Source organism: Stigmatopora argus, chromosome 20 (assembly GCF_051989625.1).
Source record: "Stigmatopora argus isolate UIUO_Sarg chromosome 20, RoL_Sarg_1.0, whole genome shotgun sequence".
Lineage (NCBI taxonomy): Eukaryota > Metazoa > Chordata > Actinopteri > Syngnathiformes > Syngnathidae > Stigmatopora > Stigmatopora argus.
The window spans coordinates 185,187-204,216 of NC_135406.1; the positions used below are offsets into that span (position 1 = coordinate 185,187).

The 19,030-nt window shown below is 57.6% G+C and overlaps 5 protein-coding genes across 9 annotated transcripts; 3 read left to right on the forward strand and 2 right to left on the reverse strand.

Moving 5' to 3' along the window:
• The first annotated feature begins 38 nt into the window (after nt 1–38).
• gps2 (G protein pathway suppressor 2) lies at nt 39–2,093 on the forward strand. Its single transcript, XM_077589640.1, has 10 exons — nt 39–156; nt 238–347; nt 427–539; nt 797–880; nt 959–1,034; nt 1,107–1,251; nt 1,333–1,416; nt 1,617–1,693; nt 1,778–1,873; nt 1,931–2,093. Exons 1-10 carry the CDS (start codon nt 63–65, stop codon nt 2,021–2,023), a joined length of 972 nt encoding a protein of 323 aa, XP_077445766.1. The 5' UTR covers nt 39–62; the 3' UTR covers nt 2,024–2,093.
• Nucleotides 2,091–4,040, reverse strand: LOC144066240 (eukaryotic translation initiation factor 5A-1). 3 transcript variants are annotated; one of them, XM_077589636.1, is made up of 7 exons: nt 3,581–3,840; nt 3,338–3,371; nt 3,047–3,216; nt 2,879–2,983; nt 2,677–2,808; nt 2,486–2,559; nt 2,091–2,406 (listed from the first exon to the last, which is right to left on the reverse strand). In XM_077589636.1, exons 1-6 carry the CDS (start codon nt 3,653–3,655, stop codon nt 2,497–2,499), a joined length of 579 nt encoding a protein of 192 aa, XP_077445762.1. In that variant the 5' UTR covers nt 3,656–3,840; the 3' UTR covers nt 2,091–2,406; nt 2,486–2,496. The 3 variants fall into 3 exon arrangements, with proteins under 3 accessions (XP_077445762.1, XP_077445763.1, XP_077445764.1); XM_077589637.1 differs by lacking the exons at nt 3,338–3,371; nt 3,581–3,840 and adding an exon at nt 3,849–4,040; XM_077589638.1 differs by lacking the exon at nt 3,338–3,371.
• Nucleotides 4,041–4,439: 399 nt separating this feature from the next.
• On the forward strand, nt 4,440–7,779 carry LOC144066238 (tetraspanin-5-like). The gene is made up of 10 exons (XM_077589633.1): nt 4,440–4,867; nt 5,257–5,307; nt 5,542–5,688; nt 5,826–5,996; nt 6,088–6,213; nt 6,281–6,328; nt 6,411–6,527; nt 6,625–6,686; nt 6,986–7,084; nt 7,307–7,779. The coding sequence occupies exons 1-10, from the start codon at nt 4,787–4,789 to the stop codon at nt 7,314–7,316; spliced, it is 912 nt and encodes a 303-aa protein (XP_077445759.1). The 5' UTR covers nt 4,440–4,786; the 3' UTR covers nt 7,317–7,779.
• Nucleotides 7,780–7,835: 56 nt separating this feature from the next.
• On the reverse strand, nt 7,836–13,439 carry rap1gds1 (RAP1, GTP-GDP dissociation stimulator 1). 2 transcript variants are annotated; one of them, XM_077589611.1, is made up of 15 exons: nt 13,008–13,439; nt 12,390–12,497; nt 12,109–12,231; nt 11,909–12,034; nt 11,489–11,635; nt 10,997–11,125; nt 10,792–10,917; nt 10,585–10,728; nt 10,371–10,502; nt 10,157–10,291; nt 9,947–10,072; nt 9,734–9,873; nt 9,521–9,647; nt 9,310–9,438; nt 7,836–9,206 (listed from the first exon to the last, which is right to left on the reverse strand). In XM_077589611.1, exons 1-15 carry the CDS (start codon nt 13,009–13,011, stop codon nt 9,079–9,081), a joined length of 1,824 nt encoding a protein of 607 aa, XP_077445737.1. In that variant the 5' UTR covers nt 13,012–13,439; the 3' UTR covers nt 7,836–9,078. The 2 variants fall into 2 exon arrangements, with proteins under 2 accessions (XP_077445737.1, XP_077445738.1); XM_077589612.1 differs by lacking the exon at nt 11,489–11,635.
• Nucleotides 13,440–14,171: 732 nt separating this feature from the next.
• slc1a1 (solute carrier family 1 member 1) lies at nt 14,172–18,948 on the forward strand. 2 transcript variants are annotated; one of them, XM_077589619.1, is made up of 12 exons: nt 14,173–14,401; nt 15,187–15,327; nt 15,400–15,492; nt 15,570–15,684; nt 15,763–15,805; nt 15,870–15,986; nt 16,047–16,231; nt 16,314–16,421; nt 16,710–16,832; nt 16,909–17,103; nt 17,293–17,427; nt 17,497–18,947. In XM_077589619.1, exons 1-12 carry the CDS (start codon nt 14,302–14,304, stop codon nt 17,738–17,740), a joined length of 1,599 nt encoding a protein of 532 aa, XP_077445745.1. In that variant the 5' UTR covers nt 14,173–14,301; the 3' UTR covers nt 17,741–18,947. The 2 variants fall into 2 exon arrangements, with proteins under 2 accessions (XP_077445744.1, XP_077445745.1); XM_077589618.1 differs by having other exon boundaries at nt 14,172–14,401; nt 15,870–16,231; nt 17,497–18,948.
• Nucleotides 18,949–19,030: the final 82 nt, after the last annotated feature.

Genomic DNA, 19,030 nt, shown 5'->3' on the forward strand with positions numbered 1-19,030 from the left:
CATGAAGTCACTACGCTACCCCCCCTCTTTTTTTTAAGCTGGCCCCTCCGCTACCCGTCAACATGCCGGCGCTTTTGGAGAGACCAAAGCTGTCCAACGCGATGGCCCGAGCCCTCCACAAGCACATCATGAGGGAGCGCGAACGCAAGCGACAAGGTAAGAAAGGGCCCGCCCGGCGCCCCCCGAACTTTCCTTGGGCGCCGCCGTTCGACCGGTGCTTTCGGGGCTTCCGTCCAGAGGAGGAGGAAGTGGACAAGATGATGGAACAGAAGATGAAGGAGGAAGAGGAGAGGAAGAGGACCAAAGAGATTGAGGAGAGGATGTCCTTGGAGGAGACCAAGGAGCAGGTTTGGACAAATTCAATGCATCGTCGTCGTGGTCAAAGAAAAAAAAAGTCATTGGGCGCTGACCGGGTTGCCGGTTCAGGTGATGAAGATGGGTGAAAAGCTTCAAGGGCTTCAAGAGGAAAAGCATCAGCTCTTCTTACAACTCAAGAAAGTCCTCCACGAAGAGGAGAAACGGAGGCGCAAGGAGCAAAGGTGAGCGCACCGATGCATAAAAAGACACAGACTTGTGTCCTATTTGGGGATTTTTTTCAAGAGAAACAACATTGACAGGTGTGTCACATGAAATATTTCAAAGAAAGCGTGGGAGTTTACTCACTTGAGCCTTGGCAGTAGGAAAGCTCCTCCTTGCGTGCTTGCTTCCAACCTGTAGGGGGCAGTAAGGAGTGTCCAGGGTAGACAAAGAGCGCTGCAAAGAAACGCACTTTGAGCACGCCCGCCGTCTTTTTCAGCGACATCACCACACTCACGTCGGCGAGCTACCAAGCCAGCCTTCCCATGCACGCGGGCCAGCACCTCCTCGGCATCCAAGGCGAGTCCCCGTCGGATGGCCCGGGGCCCCGGCGCTCCTCCCCGCTCTGAAGCGTCACCCCCACCATCTGCTTCGCAGGAAGTCCCGTGGGCCACAGTCGGGCCGGCGCGCTGCTGGGAGATCGCGGCAAGCAGCTTTTCCAGAGCGCCATCCTTCCCGTGAGTCGGCCAAACGGGCGGGGGCAGCGCCAAGCTGGCCCCGCCCCACCCTGACCGGCTCTGTGCCAATAGACGCGGCACTACCAGACGCCCGCCTTCTCCTCGGGCGAGTTCGGCGGGGGAGCCCACGAGTCGTACGGGGTGGCCCAGCATCCCGCCGCCTACGCCCCGGGACCCTCCGTGCCGGTGGGGTTCGCCGGCGGCTCGCAGATCAGAGGTACGTTGGCCGCCGGGCGGCCGCCGGAGCGCGCTCGTTGGTCGCCGACCGTCGAGCCGGACTCAATTTGTCGCCGTTCAGGAGCGTCCGCCTTCCAGGCCATGCAGTATCTGCCCCACCAGCAGCCCGGCTACCCGGTCCACGGTCACTTCCCCTCTCAGCCCGGTTAGTCGCGCCTCCGATCCTTGGGACTTGGAAGTCGCTCCGGCGACCTGTAAATCGTACGGGAAGCGCGTTCGTTCGTCCAACCTAGAGAGCGAGAACAAGGCGCCACTCGCGATTGCTTTTGACAAATGGGCGAGCTGCAGCCAAACGCCACGGGCGGGCGGCAATGTCACAAACGGATTTACCCTGCGTTGCAGCAGGCTACATCCCGGGCGCCGGAATCCCCCTCCAGAAGCAGCTGGAACACGCCAATCAGCAGTCGGGATTTACCGACGCGGTACGTATGCTCTTTTTTGCTAGCGTACTAGCCAAAGCGCCTGTTGTGGAATGGTTCTCCCCCCCACCCCTCCCCTCCCAGCAGGGCGCCCTGAGGCCCATGCACCCTCCCGCCATGCATCCCTCGGCCCAAGGCCTGCTCCCCGCGCCGTCGGTGGCCGTCCAGATTCCCGGCGCCAAGGTGAGCCGCTACGGCTCCACCGACCGCTGGCCGTGCTAACCTTTTTTTGGGGCGCAGGCGGCCTTCCAGAGCTCTCCGCAGGCGGCGCCCCGTCACGGCTTCCTGCCTCACGGCCAGAGCGCCCAGAGGTTTTACCACCACGGCAAGTGACGGACGGCGGCGGAGTGTCGTCGCCTTTCCGTTTGACCTTGCATCTAATAAAATGTCCATTCAAGTGTTATCTTTGTCAGACAATAGTTTTTATTCCGGTCTTCCGAGGAGTAGCGGGCTAATAAGACGTTGCGGGCGGGACCGGGAATCTCGCAATTAGACAAATGTCGCAAAGGGCAAGGAACATTGAAAAAGAAAAAAAACGGAATGGAATTGTACTTCCTCCAGTGTTTAGCTTTTGTGCCGCGTTGTCGTTTCCTTTAGCGTTTCAAACGACGGTGGCTGAAGAGAAGGGGACCTTTGAGTGAAACGTAGAGAAGGATGCGGGTTATGAAGTGGAGCCAAAATCCAGGTGGGTGGCAACATTGGAGGTGTGGCAGCCCCTGGAACAAAGCCGCAAGAAAAACAACGGTCAAGCGTGGTCAACGACATATTCGAGCAGGCGGACGGCCACGTATTTACCCGTCTGTCTGTCATTTCCCGAGCGCTTTGATGCCAATGGCCGCTTCCTCGTCCATGGCGTTGAGAACAGTCACCTGAAAGGCAAACATTTGGGACAACTGGTGAAAACGAGCCACTCGTAAATTCCGTCAATCCAGCGTTCTATTAATTCCGAACAAATTGACGACGACGACGGATATATCGAAACTGACCAGGATTTCTTCGCCGGCCTCGTTTTTGTTCTCTATCTCTCTGCCCAAATCGCCCTCCGGAATCTTCAGGTCCTCCCTCACCTCCCCGCTGTCCTGGAGCAGCGACAGGTAGCCATCTTGGATCCCGATCAACTGGAAAGAGAAGGGGTGGGGCTAAAAAAAAAAAGAAGGACACGGGCTCGTGGCCGACGGCGAGCCTCACTTGGTAGTCCACCCGCTTGATGTTGGGGACGTCCATGTTGTGGGTGGAGGGGCATATATCTTCATACTTCTTCCCAGAGAAAATGTCAATGCCCACCAGGTGGACCTGAGGGCAAGACGAAATGGGGTCGGACTGGGCGGCGGCGGGCGGGGCGCCGCGCTTCCGTACCTTGGCGTGCCCGTGTTTGCCCGTCTTGGAGGTGGACATCTCCATAATCTTGCAGGCGCGGCCTTTGAGCACCACGTGGCCGTTCTTGCGCAGGGCCGAGCACTGCATGGGGTAGGTGGCCGACGCCCCGGCGTCGCCCGTCTGGAAGTCCACCTCGGCGTCCGCCATGTCTGCCCGGTTGAGAGAAAGGAAAGAAACAAAGCGCCATTAGTTAGGAAGAAGAAAAAAAACTTAGTGACTGGCGGCGGAGTCCAATAGGATGGGTGGGATGGGCCACGGAAGCATGCCAACCTTCCCATTCCAAATGGATTGGACGTCTTTGAGTCTTTAGGCATTGTAAACGAACACAAAAACAGCCATGTCAGTCAGGCAGGCAGGCGGGCAGGTCGGCACGGAGGGGCTCCTGCTTTCACCTGACAGTGACGTCATAATAGCGCAGCCATCGTACACTGGGTGCAACGCTGAGCCGCTAAACTAAGCTAAAATAGGCTAAGCTAGGCTAGCCTTAAGTGTCATGACTAAGGCAATACTCGCCGCTTCACTCCTCCTCATTCCTTTCCCTTGTGATGAGCAAACGACGTTCGACGGAACTCGATTTCCGGCAGACATTCCGGGAAACAAAACAAACAAACAAATCAAAAACAAAATTGGCCGTTGGCGAGTTTTAACGAGCTCAAACGTGCAGCTGCGGGCACACTCAATATCATTGGGGCGCTTGGCGCAGACGCAACAAGACTCGGGGCGTTAATTCAAGAGTATGTACGTAGTATATGTTGACCGGGGCGCGGGGGGCGTTACTCACCCTTTTTCGGGGGCGTGAATGTTCCTTTGAAGCGTTCGTGGTGGTCTCGTCCGCTCGCTGTCCTAGTCTGGCTGGGCTCACCTGGTCGCTTTTAGTCCTTCATTTCACTAACGACTGGCTTTGCATCGGCTCTCTTTGTTGGAAGCAGGGGCCAATGCGTCGGCCGACAACATCCCCGAACCCCCACCCACCCATCCCCACTCCAAAGCCCACCCCCACCTCACCCCTCGCGACGTCAAAAGTCCGACGCCGGGCCGGAGAGAAAATGGAAAAGAAGGTAACGGCCGCCTGCCTATGGCCCCGTTATCCGGCTGTGGCGTCAGAGAGGATCCAGCGAGTACGCCTCCCGTCTAAGCTAAACACATCCGGTCAAACCTTCACAATAAAATGGACACGGAACGCCTAGAAGCGTGTCACAGTGGGACAGAAGCTCGCCTTGGCTATGACTAAAAGGGCTAAAAGGCACATTCGAACGAGAGAGGGTGTTTTAGAGGGCACGCGACGTTGTTTGTTTTTTTCAACGAGTCGTTTTAGGCTAGCAGGCCAAGGGGGATTTGGAGCGGGCGTTCTCATTGGTTCCCCGCCACGTCCGTCCAAGACGTGGCTGTCCAAAGAGGAGGCGGCGGCGCAGGCTCGGGGTCCCGCCTTCCGCACGGCCCCAAACAGCGCAAAAAAAAGAAAGAAGCTCTCGGCTCGGCGCTCATCGCGTTCGAGACCGAGCGAGATCGAGCGAGAAGAAGCGAGAACAAACAACACGGGGCCATTTTCATCCATCCATCCATCCATCGAGCGAGCGACTAAGGGGAAATTTGGAAGATGGTGGCGAGGTGCAAGAAGCACCGAGCGCTTCCACAAAAGCCGTCGAGCAGGCCCGTTGCCGCCGCCGCCGCTGCCGCCTGTTCTTAGACCGTCGCGTTCGGATCATGAGCTGAGCCAACATGTCGGGGAACCACTACAAAGGCCACGAAGTCAGCTGCTGCATCAAATACTTCATTTTCGGATTCAATATCCTCTTTTGGGTAGGTGACGTCATCGCCATTCACGACGATGGCCGCAAAATAACGTTCCGACGAGAAGCTGCTAATCGGCTTGCCCCTCGCCTTTATCTCGGCAAGATTCCGCGCGCGCACGCGCACATACACACACAGGCTCACGGCGCTCGGGGGCAGTTTGTTTGCTAATCGATGCTACATATCAGGCTAAGCTAAAGGCATCACATCGGATCGTTTTGATTCCAAGATTGGGATGTCGACGCGCTATTCGGTAATGCGCGCACAAACGGGCCGGAGGAGAGCCGTGGAAAAGCAGCCAATCGGGTGGCGTGGCGAGGGGCATGGGGGGCGTGTCCCACTCTCCACTCAACCGGGATCGCCAACGCAATGTTAATCTGTATTGTTTTTGTTGTTAGCTGCTGGGAATGGCCTTGGTTGCAGTTGGACTGTGGGCGTGGAGTGAAAAGGTGAGTATAGCAAACATTTTGCCGCCATTGACACCGATAAACGTCCAATACATTGTGGGCCTAGCCTGTGATCGTTTGCAACTTTTAACTCCAGTTTAGTTTCGCTACACCTGTAGTTAAGCCACCTCGGTATTTGAGGCAAAACGACGGGCGGCGCTCAATTGAAAAGTAGTAAGAATCCTAGAAAATGGCGAGTGGCCACTTACCTCTGGCTCCTTTGTGGGTCTCCTCCAGGGGGTTCTCTCCAACATTTCTTCCATCACAGACCTGGGCGGTCTGGACCCAGTGTGGCTCTTCATGGTGGTGGGCGGAGTCATGTTCATTTTGGGCTTTGCCGGCTGCATCGGAGCGCTGCGGGAGAACACCTTCTTACTCAAGTTTGTACGTGGCGCTTGCGTCCGGCGCTTGCTTGCGTCCGGCGCTTGCTTGCGTCCGGCGATTGCTTGCGTCCGTCCAGCGCTTGCTTACTTGCGTCGAGCCGGGCGGGGGACAATTATCTGGCCGCTCTCCGCCGGCAGTTCTCCGTATTCCTGGGAATCATCTTCTTCCTGGAGCTGACGGCCGGAATCCTGGCTTTCGTCTTCAAGGATTGGATCAAGGACCAGCTCAACTTGTTCATCAACAACAACATCCGGGCCTACCGGGACGACATCGACCTGCAAAACCTCATCGATTTCACTCAGGAATACGTACGTGCGTGGGGTCGGTCGGTGGATGGGTGGGTGGACGGGCGGACTGTCCCGGGTCCGCCTCCTGAGCCCTCCGTCCGCCGCCTTTCAGTGGGAGTGCTGCGGCGCTTTCGGGGCCGACGACTGGAACCTCAACATCTACTTCAACTGCACCGACGGGAACCGCAGTCGGGAAAAGTGCGGCGTTCCTTACTCCTGCTGCACCAAGGATCCGGCGGTACGTCTCGGCCAGGCTTTTTCAAGTGGGCTCCGTTTGATGATTATTATTATTTTCCTGCCTTCAGGAGGACGTCATCAACACTCAGTGCGGATACGACGTTCGGGCCAAACGAGTAAGCTTTGCGTCCGGCGTCGTGGCGTCCCTCGGTCTTGGCGGGCTTTTTTGGTCGACGGCGCTCGTCCCGTCTGCCGCAGGATTCGGAGCAGAAGGATTACATCAACGTGAAAGGCTGCGTGCCGCAGTTTGAGAGGTGGCTCCAGAACAACCTGACTTTTGTGGCCGGGATGTTCATCGGCGTGGCGTTGCTGCAGGTGGGTCTCCGCCTTGTCTCCGAGGGCCCCCGAGGGTCCGGCTCTCTGGGGCCGGCCGCCACAGATGGCCGTTAACTAGCCCGCTGTGCCGTTGCAGATCTTTGGAATTTGCCTGGCGCAGAACTTAGTGAGCGACATCGAAGCCGTGCGCGTCAGCTGGTAAGAGAAACGGCGCGTGGCACCTTCGTTTTGGCCGCGTTGCACCTTCCGAGGCCATCGCCGGTTAGCTTTCCAGTTGAATTACATTGTGGTGGCGGTCATTGGATCGCCGGACTCGGTTTCCATCGGGCTCCAATTGGAAATGGCTTCAGCCAGCCAGCCAGCTTCGTCCGTCCGTCCGTCCGTCTTTGTTAGTTAGCTGAAGTGCCGACCCATTTTTTCCCCTTCCGTTGGTTCTCTTGGGAATGGATGGCACTTGTCAAATGGGTCACCGGGGTTCTGCATGCCTCCCTCTCCAGGGCGGTCCCGCACCTCTCCGCTCGTCGAGGCCCGGCGGACGGGCGAGAAAAGCTCCAGCCGACAACTTGCGAGAGCCACGCTAAGCGCGTCGCTTTCCGGTGGGTGTCGGTTGGCTCGCTGTGACCTAGTGGAATTTTGCACCAACAAAACCATAGCTACACCTAGTCCAGAAAAATGCCATCCGTGCCTAGTCCGGCGCTGGCGCCGCCACGTGATTTGTGTGCACCTTGTGGTTTTCCCGTCCTTTGCGGCGTTGTCGAGCAGTGACAAATAATGGCGTTCCGTTTTTTTTTTCCCCTCCTCTCCCTTTCCTTTCCTAGCGGATTCTGACCAGACCAAGTCAATCGAGCGGACAATTCCCCTGCACTACTTACTCACAGAGTCGGAGCGACGGCTTTCCCGGAAAGGCGCACAGTGTTTTGATATCTCCATTTGATATTAGATGACTATTTTCCACAATGTCTCAGTGCTAGTCTGCAACAAGCCTGCTGTAGTCGAATGAATGTTGGACACTCCATCCGTTAAGACTTTTAGTAGAACGTTAGTCATCCCCCAAATTCATTTACCGTACAAAAAAAAAAAGTTTGCCGATGCACAAAATATCCCCTTTTTTTGGCCGACGGAGGTATGGATTGATATTTGTCACCTATTCCCGACACGTTGTACGCACGGACGAGAAAAAGAGAAGCATTTGTATCCATTTGAGTGTGAAACACTGATCACTGCAAAAAACACTATTTATGGTTTCTTTGCGTGTACTTGTAAAATAAATGACTGCAATGTGTTAAATCAATCCATGAAAAAAAGTAAGAACTTTTTTGTAAACAAACCCAAGACTGCGACACCCGCTGGCTATCGTGCTTTTATTATCTGTTACATCCGTCCAAATGTACCACTTTTAGACATTTACAACAAACATTAACATTACTTGTACTTGATGCGGTCGCTATGGATACAACTCCCAGCACATATCTGATAAATAACCATTCATACCCTAAAAAAAAACAACAGTGGGTGGGTGGCTATCGATTGGGACATGCCGAGATTTACGATACGTGCCAAATGACAAAGCGATCGTCGCTCGCGCTACGTGCATTTCTAGCGTGGCCAAGCGAGCTCCCGAACGAAGGTGGCCGGACGGGCTCGTTTGTTTTTTTTCGTGAAGCCAAAATGTCAGAATTCCCCTTAGCGTTACAGGCAGGCGATAGCGGCGTTTGCGGCGGGGCCCCGTTTGAAATTGACGCTCCGATTGGCGCGCCACATTTCTTTAGCTGGTGTGGTTATTTCTAGTGAGAATGACGGATTTGGACATGATTCAAAACGGCAATAGGGGGCCGGCGTTGGATTTGGTGTAAAAAAAAACGCCTACCGGATGACACCCGACACTCTGCGGTTAACTAGGTAAACAAGCGACAGATGAGGTAACACGGCAAACATGAGTCAACGAGACGCGGGACGGGTCCAAGCAAAAGTCTAATTGTTTGGTCAATGTCAGCTGGGAGCGGATGGATGGATGGATGGACGTGCAATTGTTTTGGGTGGAAGCCAAACGGACTAGAAAAGGTGGACGCCACTGGATTTGGACAACGTGCAACGCGCCGGCCGCTAGGTGAGTCGGGAATACTAGCGACAATGACTAAAGTGAGATGAGGTGGGCGTGGTGGCGTTTTGCATTCTTTCCTTTTTGACTCATTCAATCCATTGCTTTTAACAAGCGCCGTGCAATCGTTTGCTCGGGAGCCGTCTTTTCCGTTGCGTCCTTTTTTTTATGTTTGCTCGTGACCTTCCCCAGTTTACCGGTCCCAAGTGATCAGCAGTGACTTTGTGGCTATTCTCTCGCCGTCAACGGCGGCCAAAGAGCCTGCCCGCTTTTGCCCGACTCCGCCTACGGACCGAGACACGCCTCCCCCCCTCTACGGACCAACCGGTTCAGTCCCGCCAATTCCGAATTCAACTTTGGAAGAAAAGAATGAAAAGCGGGGCAAAAATATCGGGTGTCTGCGTAGGCAGTTGAGGCGAGCGACGTGGTACCTTGGCACATGACAATGGGGTGAGGGTACGTGGGGGCGCAGGCGGGGGTGCGGGGGCGGGATTAGCTCTGGGCGGTCAGCCGCTGCTCCGTCAGCGAGGCCTGGTGCGACACCGTCTTGCTTTCGTGCGAGCGCAGCTTGGACACCACGTCCACGAACGGCCGGCTCTGGACTTCTTTGTGGAGCGGCTCTGAGAGGAGGAAGACAGACAGACAGACGCAGGCGCGTTTAGGGTCAGCTTTGTTCCCCCCGCCCTGCCCCGCCCTCTCGTGGCCAACGCCGCCGGCGCTCACCGGAGCCCATGACCGAACAGATGAGGATCATGGAGTTGTATTTGATCTCGGGCGCGCTCCTCTCGTCCGACAAGAGCCGGTGGAGCACCGCCACCAGGCTCGCCGCCGCAAAGTCCTCCTCCGCCGCGACTGCACACGGAGAAGGGCGTCTTGGTTTCCGGCGGCGGCAACGGGAAAGTGTTTTTGTTTTCCGTCCGGTCGGTGTTCTCACCCAAATCCAGCGCCGCCACCAGACCCAAGGCCACCAGCGCTTCGTTCTGCATGATCATGTGCTCGCTGGTCGCCATGGTTACCAAGTGTTTGACGCCACCTCCCCGGATGACGCTGCGGACCACCTCCTGGCGGGGGAACAAAAAAAAGGTCGACCGGGGGGTACGAGCGCAAAGGAGACGGCGAGCAGGCCTCCCCCGCCCGGCTTTCCCACCTTGGACTTGCTGTGACGAATGAGAGCCGAGAGGAGCCTGTTGGACTCGCCCATCACCCCGGCGTGGTCTTTGGCTTCGCACCACTCCACCAGCCGCTCCACCAGTTTGGCATTGGTCCCAAGCCGGTCGGCCGCGTCCGCTGACGGCGAGCGAGAAGCGCGTTCGGGGAGCCCACGGGTGGGCGGCGGAGGGGCGCGCCCGCCGATCCTTACCTTGCGTGTCGATCAACATGCGTAAGGTCCCCAGCAGCTTAAACTGGACCGGCGGCATCTCCGACGGCAAGAACTTCAGGACCACGTCCGCCACGCCGGCCGTCAGCATCTTGGATTTGTTCACCACTGGGACGGATGGACGGACGGGTTCCGGTTAGAACTGGATCTTTCCCGGCGTTTGCCCCGCAAGTTGGGGCGACGGCGGCTCACCGGGTATGGCCAGGTTCCGGAGCGCGCTGAGAGCCGCGTGTTGAACGGTGACGTTGCCTTCGCACACGTGGCGGTCCAGGAGCTCCAAAAGCTTCTGGACGATGCCGGTGTCCACCATGTGGATGCAGTTTCCGTCTGTCCCGAGGAAAGCCGCCTTAAAGCCGGAAGTACCGAGGCGACCACGCCACGCCACGCGCCGGCGAGCGGCTCTCACCGTTGCGGGCAAAATTAGCAATGGCGAGCGCGCCGGCCAGTTGCAGCTGGTGGTTGCGCGAGGGGATCCAGGAAAGCACCCTCTGGAAGACGCTGCCCTTTCCGCCCTCAAACAGCTTTTGCATGGACTCGTCTGCAGGGACGGGGACGGGGACAGGGGGACACCCCCCCCGTGAGCACCGGAGCAGGGACCCAAACTCGCGCCCCCCCCTTACCTCCGAGCAGCAGGAGCACCATGAGGTCGGAGGCCGTCTTCAGCTGGGCCACGTCCTCCTCCCGCTCGCCGTCCACGGTCTGGGCCACCACCTCCAGGAGACATTCCACTAAGCCCGCCTCCACCATCTGCAACTTGATGGCGTCTGAACAAGGAGGGGGCTTTAGCTTGAGAGCGGAACGCCCGGGGGCCGTGCGCGTGGCCTCACCGTTTTCGGCCAGCGGAGCCAAGACCTCCAAGATCATCTCTTTCTTCTCGTGCTCGGCCTGCTTCTGGAAGAGGCGCACCAGCTCCCGGGCGATGTCGGTGGCGGCGAACTGCTCCTTGCTGGACTCTGTCAAATGACGGTGGCGTGACGGAGCGCGAGGGCGAGCCGGCGTGTGGCGCCTGGGGGACTCGCCCCCTCGACTCACCGAGCTCGGCCAAATTGCCGAAGGCGACGAGACACATCTCGGTCAGGGCGGCGTTGTGGGAATGGATGCCCAGGAGCTGGACCAGGGTGGGGATCACGCCCATGGCGATCAGCTGGCCCTGGAGCGAATCTACACGGTCGGGGGAAACCAGACGGAGAGCGCCGTAGACGTGAGGACCGAAGAATTTCTCGGCGCGCGCCTAAAGAGCCCCGGACCGATTGCCGGCCGACGTCCGCCATGTGGATGGCAGATTGGGAGCTGCTATCGAGTGGCGACGTTGAGCGCTACGCATTGGTGACCTAGCTTTTGGCCTGGAATTTCAGGGTTAGAGGTGGAAAAATAGCGCAGGATGTCAAAAAGAGGAGTAGGAGGAGGAGGAGAATGTAAAGGGAAAAGAAAAGAAAAGAAAAAGAAAGAAATCGCTGGCCCTTTCCCATGGTGTGCAAAAGGACACCCGCGCAAGACGGTGACAGTGGCGCCGATGGTCATTACCATTATCATTGCTATAGTTCATCAGCATGCCACAAAAGACTGTCAAGAGCTTCTCATTTTCCGGCTCTGTATTTTGGGAGAGGCTTTTAATGTGTTGGGCTACTATCTGAGCCCCTCCTGCCAGGTCAACGGCACTCCTGCCCTCATCTGCAAAACAAAAGAGGCCGGCACACAAATCAAGCACATAGGCGGCGCGGTGCCAGCTACGGCGTCCAGCCCGTCCGGCCCTTGACGCAAAGCCACTTCCTGACGCTCCCTCTCGGTTCCGAGGGGCGACGCGCGCGCCTTTCCCCATCTCCCCCCCACGTTACGCCGAGGACGAGAACGCTCAGCCGCCGGTGAGGCCACCAGAACGCCACACCCACATCCCACCCCCGGAGTCTGTCGGCACCCCACGCGCGACCGAGCCCGGCCACTTACGGCTGTCGTAACAGATGTTGCCGAGGGCCCGGCCCGTTTGCAGGAGGACTTCTTGATCGCCGGAGTTCAGGAGCTGGACGAGCGGCGGGATGAGGCCGGCTTGGACGCAGGGACTCCTCATGAATTCTAGTAGGGTTTAGGGGGGGGGTTGTCAACCCATCGCCAGTGCGACCGCCCGGCCGTCTCGGACGGAGCCTCACCGTTTTTGGCCAATTCCGCGATGACGTTGGCCACTTTAGGGCTGCAGGACGACTGAGGGCTGAGCAGCGCGGGGAGCAGGGGAAGAATGCCCGTCTCCTGGATCTTCACGCTGGCTTCCGCGTCTGCGGGACAGACGGGCGCTCCGTGAGCGCCGAGGCTCGCATGACGCGACGGCGGCGCAACTTGGTAGTCTATACTAGCTCGATTTGTTCCTATCCCCCCCGAAGAGGGGAAAGTTCAAACGGTGGAGCCCTGGGAGGGATGACAGAAGCCTACTCACTGTCGCTCCCGAGCGCTTTCAGCAGGCGGTCCAGGCAGTTTTCCACGCTGTCCGAGGCGCCGTCCGCGGACGCCAGTTTCAGCTTGGCCAAAGCGTCGTTCAGATGGTCTGAAAAAAAAAAACAAGCCAAAAAAATGGAGTGGCGGACAAGCTCCAAAATGGAGGGGAAACCGGGTGAGCGCGTTTGTGCCGGCACGCAAGGCCTCGTTGGTGGTGCCCGGGCCCCGCTTGCCGGCTTTCGCCTGACCTAAATGAACGAGGGACTGAAATGCTAGGTGTTGCGTAACAGCTGGAAAGATGGAGGCGTGGGTCCATCCGCACTGTCAACGGCGCTGCCATTTCAGAGGATGAGGATGGAGCCCACACCCCGGTTCTCCCCGCGAGCGTGGCACCATTTACCCACGACCGACAGACAGACAGACAAACACAATGCGGCATCGGAAACATGCGCTCGTATGCACGCTCCGCACACACACACGAGATAGCTCGTTTTTGGCCGTCTCTTATATTAACGGAGCCACTAGGATGACGTCATGATGAAAAACATAGCCGCCCAGGTGCTTTTGCACCGACTGGCTTGGCTGGCTAGCCGGCTAGCTAGCTTGGCGAAGGACTCACCCATGTTGACAGGATGCCGCGCGGGGAAAGAGATGAACGAACGCCGGGGGCCGTGGAAGCTGTCCAGCTCGTCGTGGCGTGGTCGAATGATGGCCGGCTCCCCCCCACCCTACCCAACCCCCCGTCGCACACACAGATCTTGACTCCACTCCTCCTCGGCACACTTAATCTGCTCACACGTCTTCGCTCGCCGTAGACAGGGAGCTAGCCAGCTAGCGCTTTCAGCAACGCCACTCAAAGTAGAAAAGGCGGACACTCGCTGTCGATATACGAACGGCTGCCTGTCATCGGCCACTCCTCCCCAAACACCCCCAGGCAAAGAGAGAGAGAGTGCGACTTTGATTCGGTTTCAAGTCCAAAGCTCTCGAACACAAAGCCCACTCGGAACCCAATCGGGAAGCAAGGTAGCTTTCCGGCTATGCCTCCAAATTAAAAGGCGCAGACACGCCCTTCAAAGTGAAAGCAGAAACAATTCGGGCGGTGACGACTTCCGAGCAGCCCGTCAAAATAATACAAGCTCTTCGAATGAATCAAGTGTTTTCTTGCAAAATGGCCTTCATTTGAGCTCGCTGCAATTGGCAGGCAGGCAATGGCTCACAAAGTGAATGAAATGTATGATGACCATAAAGTCATTCAATTGAGTTGAATTCATTGGATCAAATAAGCGCATTCGATTCAATTCATTTCAATTCATGAAATGACACTGAACACATACATGTTCATGTCAATGAACATATATAGTATGTCAGATTAAAGCCCAAGTGAAAAGTGACTTGGAAAGAACAGGAAGTCACCCAAAAGCCACAGGAAACAAGAGGGTGAGCCCCAAATCAAAAAGGAGTGACCCAGGGTGAGGAGGAGGTCAGTGAGAAAGGTCAACAGGAAGGAGTGCCACAATCAATTGGAGGTGACCAAACGTTGGCGCCCAGTCAAAACGGATTCGGCGTCCAGTCAGTCAATATGAGAAAAATGTTGGAATTATTCAAGCGGTCGACTGCGAATGTTGTCGTCGACGTATTTTGTTTTTTCCCCATGTTACGACTTGAATCTGAATGAAAAACGTCTTGTGATTTTGCGACTGCAGGTGGCCGCTCCCCCGCCTCCTCCGCCCTTTGCCGTTTCACGCCGGCGCCGGCGCCCCTCCCCTCGCCTGCTCTCCTCCGTCCCCGTCCCCTCCCCCTCGGCGTTTCTCGCCTTCAGCGGCGTCTGACGCTCATCTGCTCTTGACATTCCGGCTTCAGCCTCCGAGCGCGACGCGGAGGGGGGGGCGCCAAGACCTTCTCTGTGGACCACCATGGACGTGATGGGCGACAAAGAGCGGCGCCGCGTCAGCTGCAAAGGCTTGCTGAAAAAAAACTGGCTGCTGATCGCCACGGTGGCGTCGGTGCTGCTCGGTATGCGTGGCCGGCCGCCTTCTCCCCGTCTGCATTTTAGCCCAACGGGTCCGCGATTGCTCCAGAAGGGGGGGGACTGGGGGAGGACTGGGGGGGCATTCGAGTCAAAGGACGCCGCCACCTTTTATCCGTGTCTACCGCACGCCGACCAGCGCATCTCCAAAAATTCCAAAGCATGTCAAGGACGGGGCCGCAGAGAATGATTTCATACGTATAAATGACTTTTTTTGTTTTTTTTTAACCGCTATAGGACTGCGCTTTACGCATTAGCCGCAAACGTGCACGTGAAGCCAGAATTAGGCGCTGAAAAAAAGTTGCCGCGGAATGCTGTATATGCAGATGTTTTTAAATGTGTCATTTGGGGTCCATCCAAAAAGAAGACGCTCACATCGACTACCCGAGATGGTCAATTAGACCACATTTTATTCCAAAATGTTTCTTACACATTTGTCCAAGATGAAAAACAAAACAAAGAACGTCTAGAATACTCAGGCTAAAAGAAAAAAAGTCAGTTTTCTCACAGATGTGGACAATTGTTCAGATTCGATTTTAGATTGCCGTGGCTAAACATCGGTCGACTTCCGACTCGGAGCCGACCGATCAAATAGAGGTTTGAACCCCCGGTGGGAGCGAGGCGGGCTCGGTCCGCTGGCCGTGGGTTTGAAAATAAAAGCGCTTCTTGCAACGTCACCCTGTTAACGCTCCATGGTTTGCCGGTCCGCCGGCGTGGAGCCGGCAGATGGGCACAGGCCTTTTTAACCAGTACGGCGACTCTGGCGTTGCAGGGATCAGCCTTGGCGTGGCAGTCCGAGAGTACACCTCGCTCTCCCACCTGCACAAGCAGTATTTCGGCTTCCCGGGGGAGATTCTCATGCGGATGCTGAAGCTGGTCATCCTCCCGTTGATCATTTCCAGCATGATAACAGGTAAGGGCGCCGGAAGCGGCGTGGGGAGACGGCGCCGGAAGCGGCTCCCACACTACCCACTCCACCCCCCAGGTGTGGCCGCCCTGGATTCGGAGGTGTCGGGAAAGATCGGACTGAGGGCCGTCGTCTATTACTTCTCCACCACCATCATTGCCGTCATTCTGGGTGAGCGGTTGGCGTGGGCGCTTTTGGCCTGGGCCGAACGGCTTCGGAGACGAGATGGTCTTGGTGTGAACCGGCAGGTATTATTCTGGTGATGACCATCAAGCCCGGAGTCTCTCAGACGGCGCAGCACATCGACCGCGCCGGGACCACGCCCAACGTCACCACCGTGGACACCCTGCTGGACCTCCTCAGGTGCGCCAGGGCACCTTTAGCTTCTCTACCAGCACGCACGGACGCGGCTAACCGTTGAATTCCCGCCCGGCTATCCAGGAACATGTTCCCGGAAAACCTGGTGCAGGCTTGCTTTCAACAGGTGAGCCGGCCGCGTGGCGTGGCGTTGGCGGCCTCGCCGGGGCTGACGAGCGTCTCCCCGTCAGTACAAGACCAAGCGCAAAGAGTTGGAGCCGCCGCAGCCACCGCCGCCGCCGACCAGGGACCCGGAAGCCTCCACCGATAGTCCCTCGCTGGCCACCGCCGCCCTGGCCGCCGTGGAGGTAAGCTCCCTCGGGGGACAAGGCGCCGCCCCGACCGACGGTGCGCCGGGCCCTCGTCAGAACGCCACCAAAGACTACAAGATCAGCGGGTCGTATTCGGACGGCATCAACGTTTTGGGGCTGATCGTGTTCTGCGTGGCGTTCGGGCTGGTCATCGGCAAAATGGGAGAAAAGGGCCGCATCCTCCTGGAGTTTTTCGACGCCCTCAACGACGCCACCATGAAACTGGTGCACATCATCATGTGGTAGGGTCCGTCTCGTCTCGCCCGTTGGGCGGCGGCGGCGGTGGTGGGAGAGCCCCGGCTTTTTCTTTGCATTTTTTTTTAGCTACATGCCCATCGGGATCCTCTTCCTGATCGCCGCCAAGATCATCGAGGTGGAAGACTGGGAGATCTTCCGCAAGATGGGTCTTTACATGGTGACGGTGCTGAGCGGGTAAGATTCATGCTCCGCACCGGGGCCAATTCTCCCGTCCAGTGGCCACCGATAAGGGAGGACACTTGGAAACTGCTCAACCCGCACATAGCCTAATGAAAGCTAGAAGCCGTAAATCTAGCCAGGGAAGGGGTCAGTGCATTCTCGGCCGCCGCAGAGGTCTTAAGGAGGACGGCGCTAAGTGGCGGCGTCGCTAGCGCCGCGGGCTAGGCTGTCCCCGGGCTGCCCCGCATTGCGCGGCCAACGGCGGGCGACCCCGGCCAATGCGTCTCACTTGTGCCCGTGCAGCCTGGCCATCCACGCTACGGTGTGTCTCCCGCTCATCTTTTTCGTCATCGTGAGGAAGAACCCGTACACCTTCACCCTGGGGATGGCGCAGGCCTTGGTGACGGCGCTCATGATCTCCTCCAGGTGACCGTAAAAGCCCGTCGGCGGTACGGCGGCCCCCGGGCGGAGGCTAACGGAGGCCGCGGCTGCGTTTCCGCAGTTCCGCCACCCTGCCCGTCACCTTCCGCTGCGCCGAGGAAAACAACCGCGTGGACAAGCGCATCACCCGCTTCGTATTGCCCGTGGGCGCCACCATCAACATGGACGGCACGGCCCTCTACGAGGCCGTGGCCGCCATCTTCATCGCGCAGCTCAACGACTACGCGCTGGACGTGGGCCAGATCGTGACCATAAGGTACGGCGCCGGCACGCCTCTGGGCCGCGGCGGGCCGTCTTCTGGAGGGTGGCTAGTTTCCCAGCTCCATTCCAAAAGATGGGCTCCGCTTGGTCTTTCCTCTAAAATGGGGCTTGGGAGTTGTTCCAGATAACAAAAAAACGAACCCTCTCTCTCCTCCTCCTCCACCTTTGGCCTCTCGTGTCGTAGCATCACGGCGACCGTGGCGAGCATCGGCGCAGCGGGCGTCCCCAACGCCGGCCTGGTCACCATGGTCATCGTCCTGACGGCCGTGGGACTCCCGGCCAGCGACGTCACCCTCATCGTGGCCGTGGATTGGCTGCTGTGAGTTTGGGGGCCATTCCCGGCGCGCCCCGATCCCGCCCCCTTCTAGCGTCTCCGCCTCTGCCGCAGGGACCGTTTCCGCACCATGATCAACGTGCTGGGCGACGCCTACGGCGCCGGCATCGTCCAGAAGCTGTCCAAGCGCGAGCTGGAAAGGATGGACCTGAGCTCGGACGCCGACGTGACCAACCCCTTCGCCCTGGAGGCGGCGACGGACGGCGGCGAGGAGCGCGACGAGAAAGCCTACGTCAACGGGGGCTTCGCCGTGGACAAGACGGACGCCGTCTCCTTCACCGAAACCTCGCAGTTCTAGGCGCGGCCCCGGGCGAGCGGCGCGGCCAAGACCCCGGAGACGTCAGCGCTCGCGCTTCGCGTTCCTCCTCCCCGACATTTCCCACCGATTTCGAGTGCTTCCTTTTTACGCCCAAACGAAACGTGGGTCGATCAACCGGCCGAAAAGGATGGCGGGCCGAGTCATCGAGCGGCGACATTCCACGACGCGGCTTTTTTCGCTTTCCGCTAGAAACGCACGGCTCCCCCTAACCATTGGTACGAGGGCCGAGTCCCCTCGATGCCTCCCATCGCCGAACACTGTGAAATTGGGCCGGGCGAGCGGGCGTTTGGGCATTTCGGGGGACGGCCCGCCTGTTCTCGAGAGAATTTAGACCCTTGCGGTTGCGGGGGAGGAGAGTAGAGATTGAGAAAGATGCCAAGTGAAAAGTGGGGGAAAAATGGCCCATAAAAGGCTTTGGCCAATGTTATGGCATTGACGTCGAAATACTACGTCCAGAGATAAGTGGGATTATCATGGGCCGGGAGGATTGGGGGTGAAAAAAAAAAGAAAAGAGTGGAAATGATGGGTGGATTATTTACAAGGAACAAGGGTTTGAAAAATAGTACCAAGAGGTATGAATTCTCCCGCGAACAGGCTTCTGGATTAGCGCCTGGGGTTTAGGCTAATGCTAACATTTTCGTTGTTCAAAATGGCAGACATGCACGCACGCACGCACGCACGCACGTACGCACGCACACAAATAAGTAGCACGAGACCGAGTCAATATCTCGGAGGGCAGCGGGCCACGGAAAGCAGACGAGATCGCCAGTGGACGGGTGTACTTGCTATTCAATATGTGAATAAAAAAAACAAAACAAAAAAACGTCTCCCAAAGCACAAACGACGACGAGCGCTGACTTACGAGGGAATGAAAAGACGCAGCGGGGAAAAGCAGTCTACTTCAGCACATCTCGCGCCGTAGATCCCCATGTTCCGGGGTTAGGGCTGATCTACGGCCGCCGCCGGACGCTTCGCTATTTGCCTTTAATGGCCGTGATTTAGCGACGGCGCGGCTCAAAGTCAAAGCGGCGCCTCCCGCTCGGCCAGGTGAGCTCCCCCACCCGCCGGCCGGTTTCGGCTTCCCGCTATAGATTTGCTTTTGAGGTCGGCGCTTTGACTTGTTATAAAACGCTAGGTGTAGCCAAGTATAAAATGGATTTTTTTTTTTAATGGATTTTTACGTCGGCGGCGTCCTTCCTCTCAGTTTACTCTGGTCTCATCGAGTCGGGCGGAATTGGAGGAGGCGACACGAAATCTACGGGAGTTTAG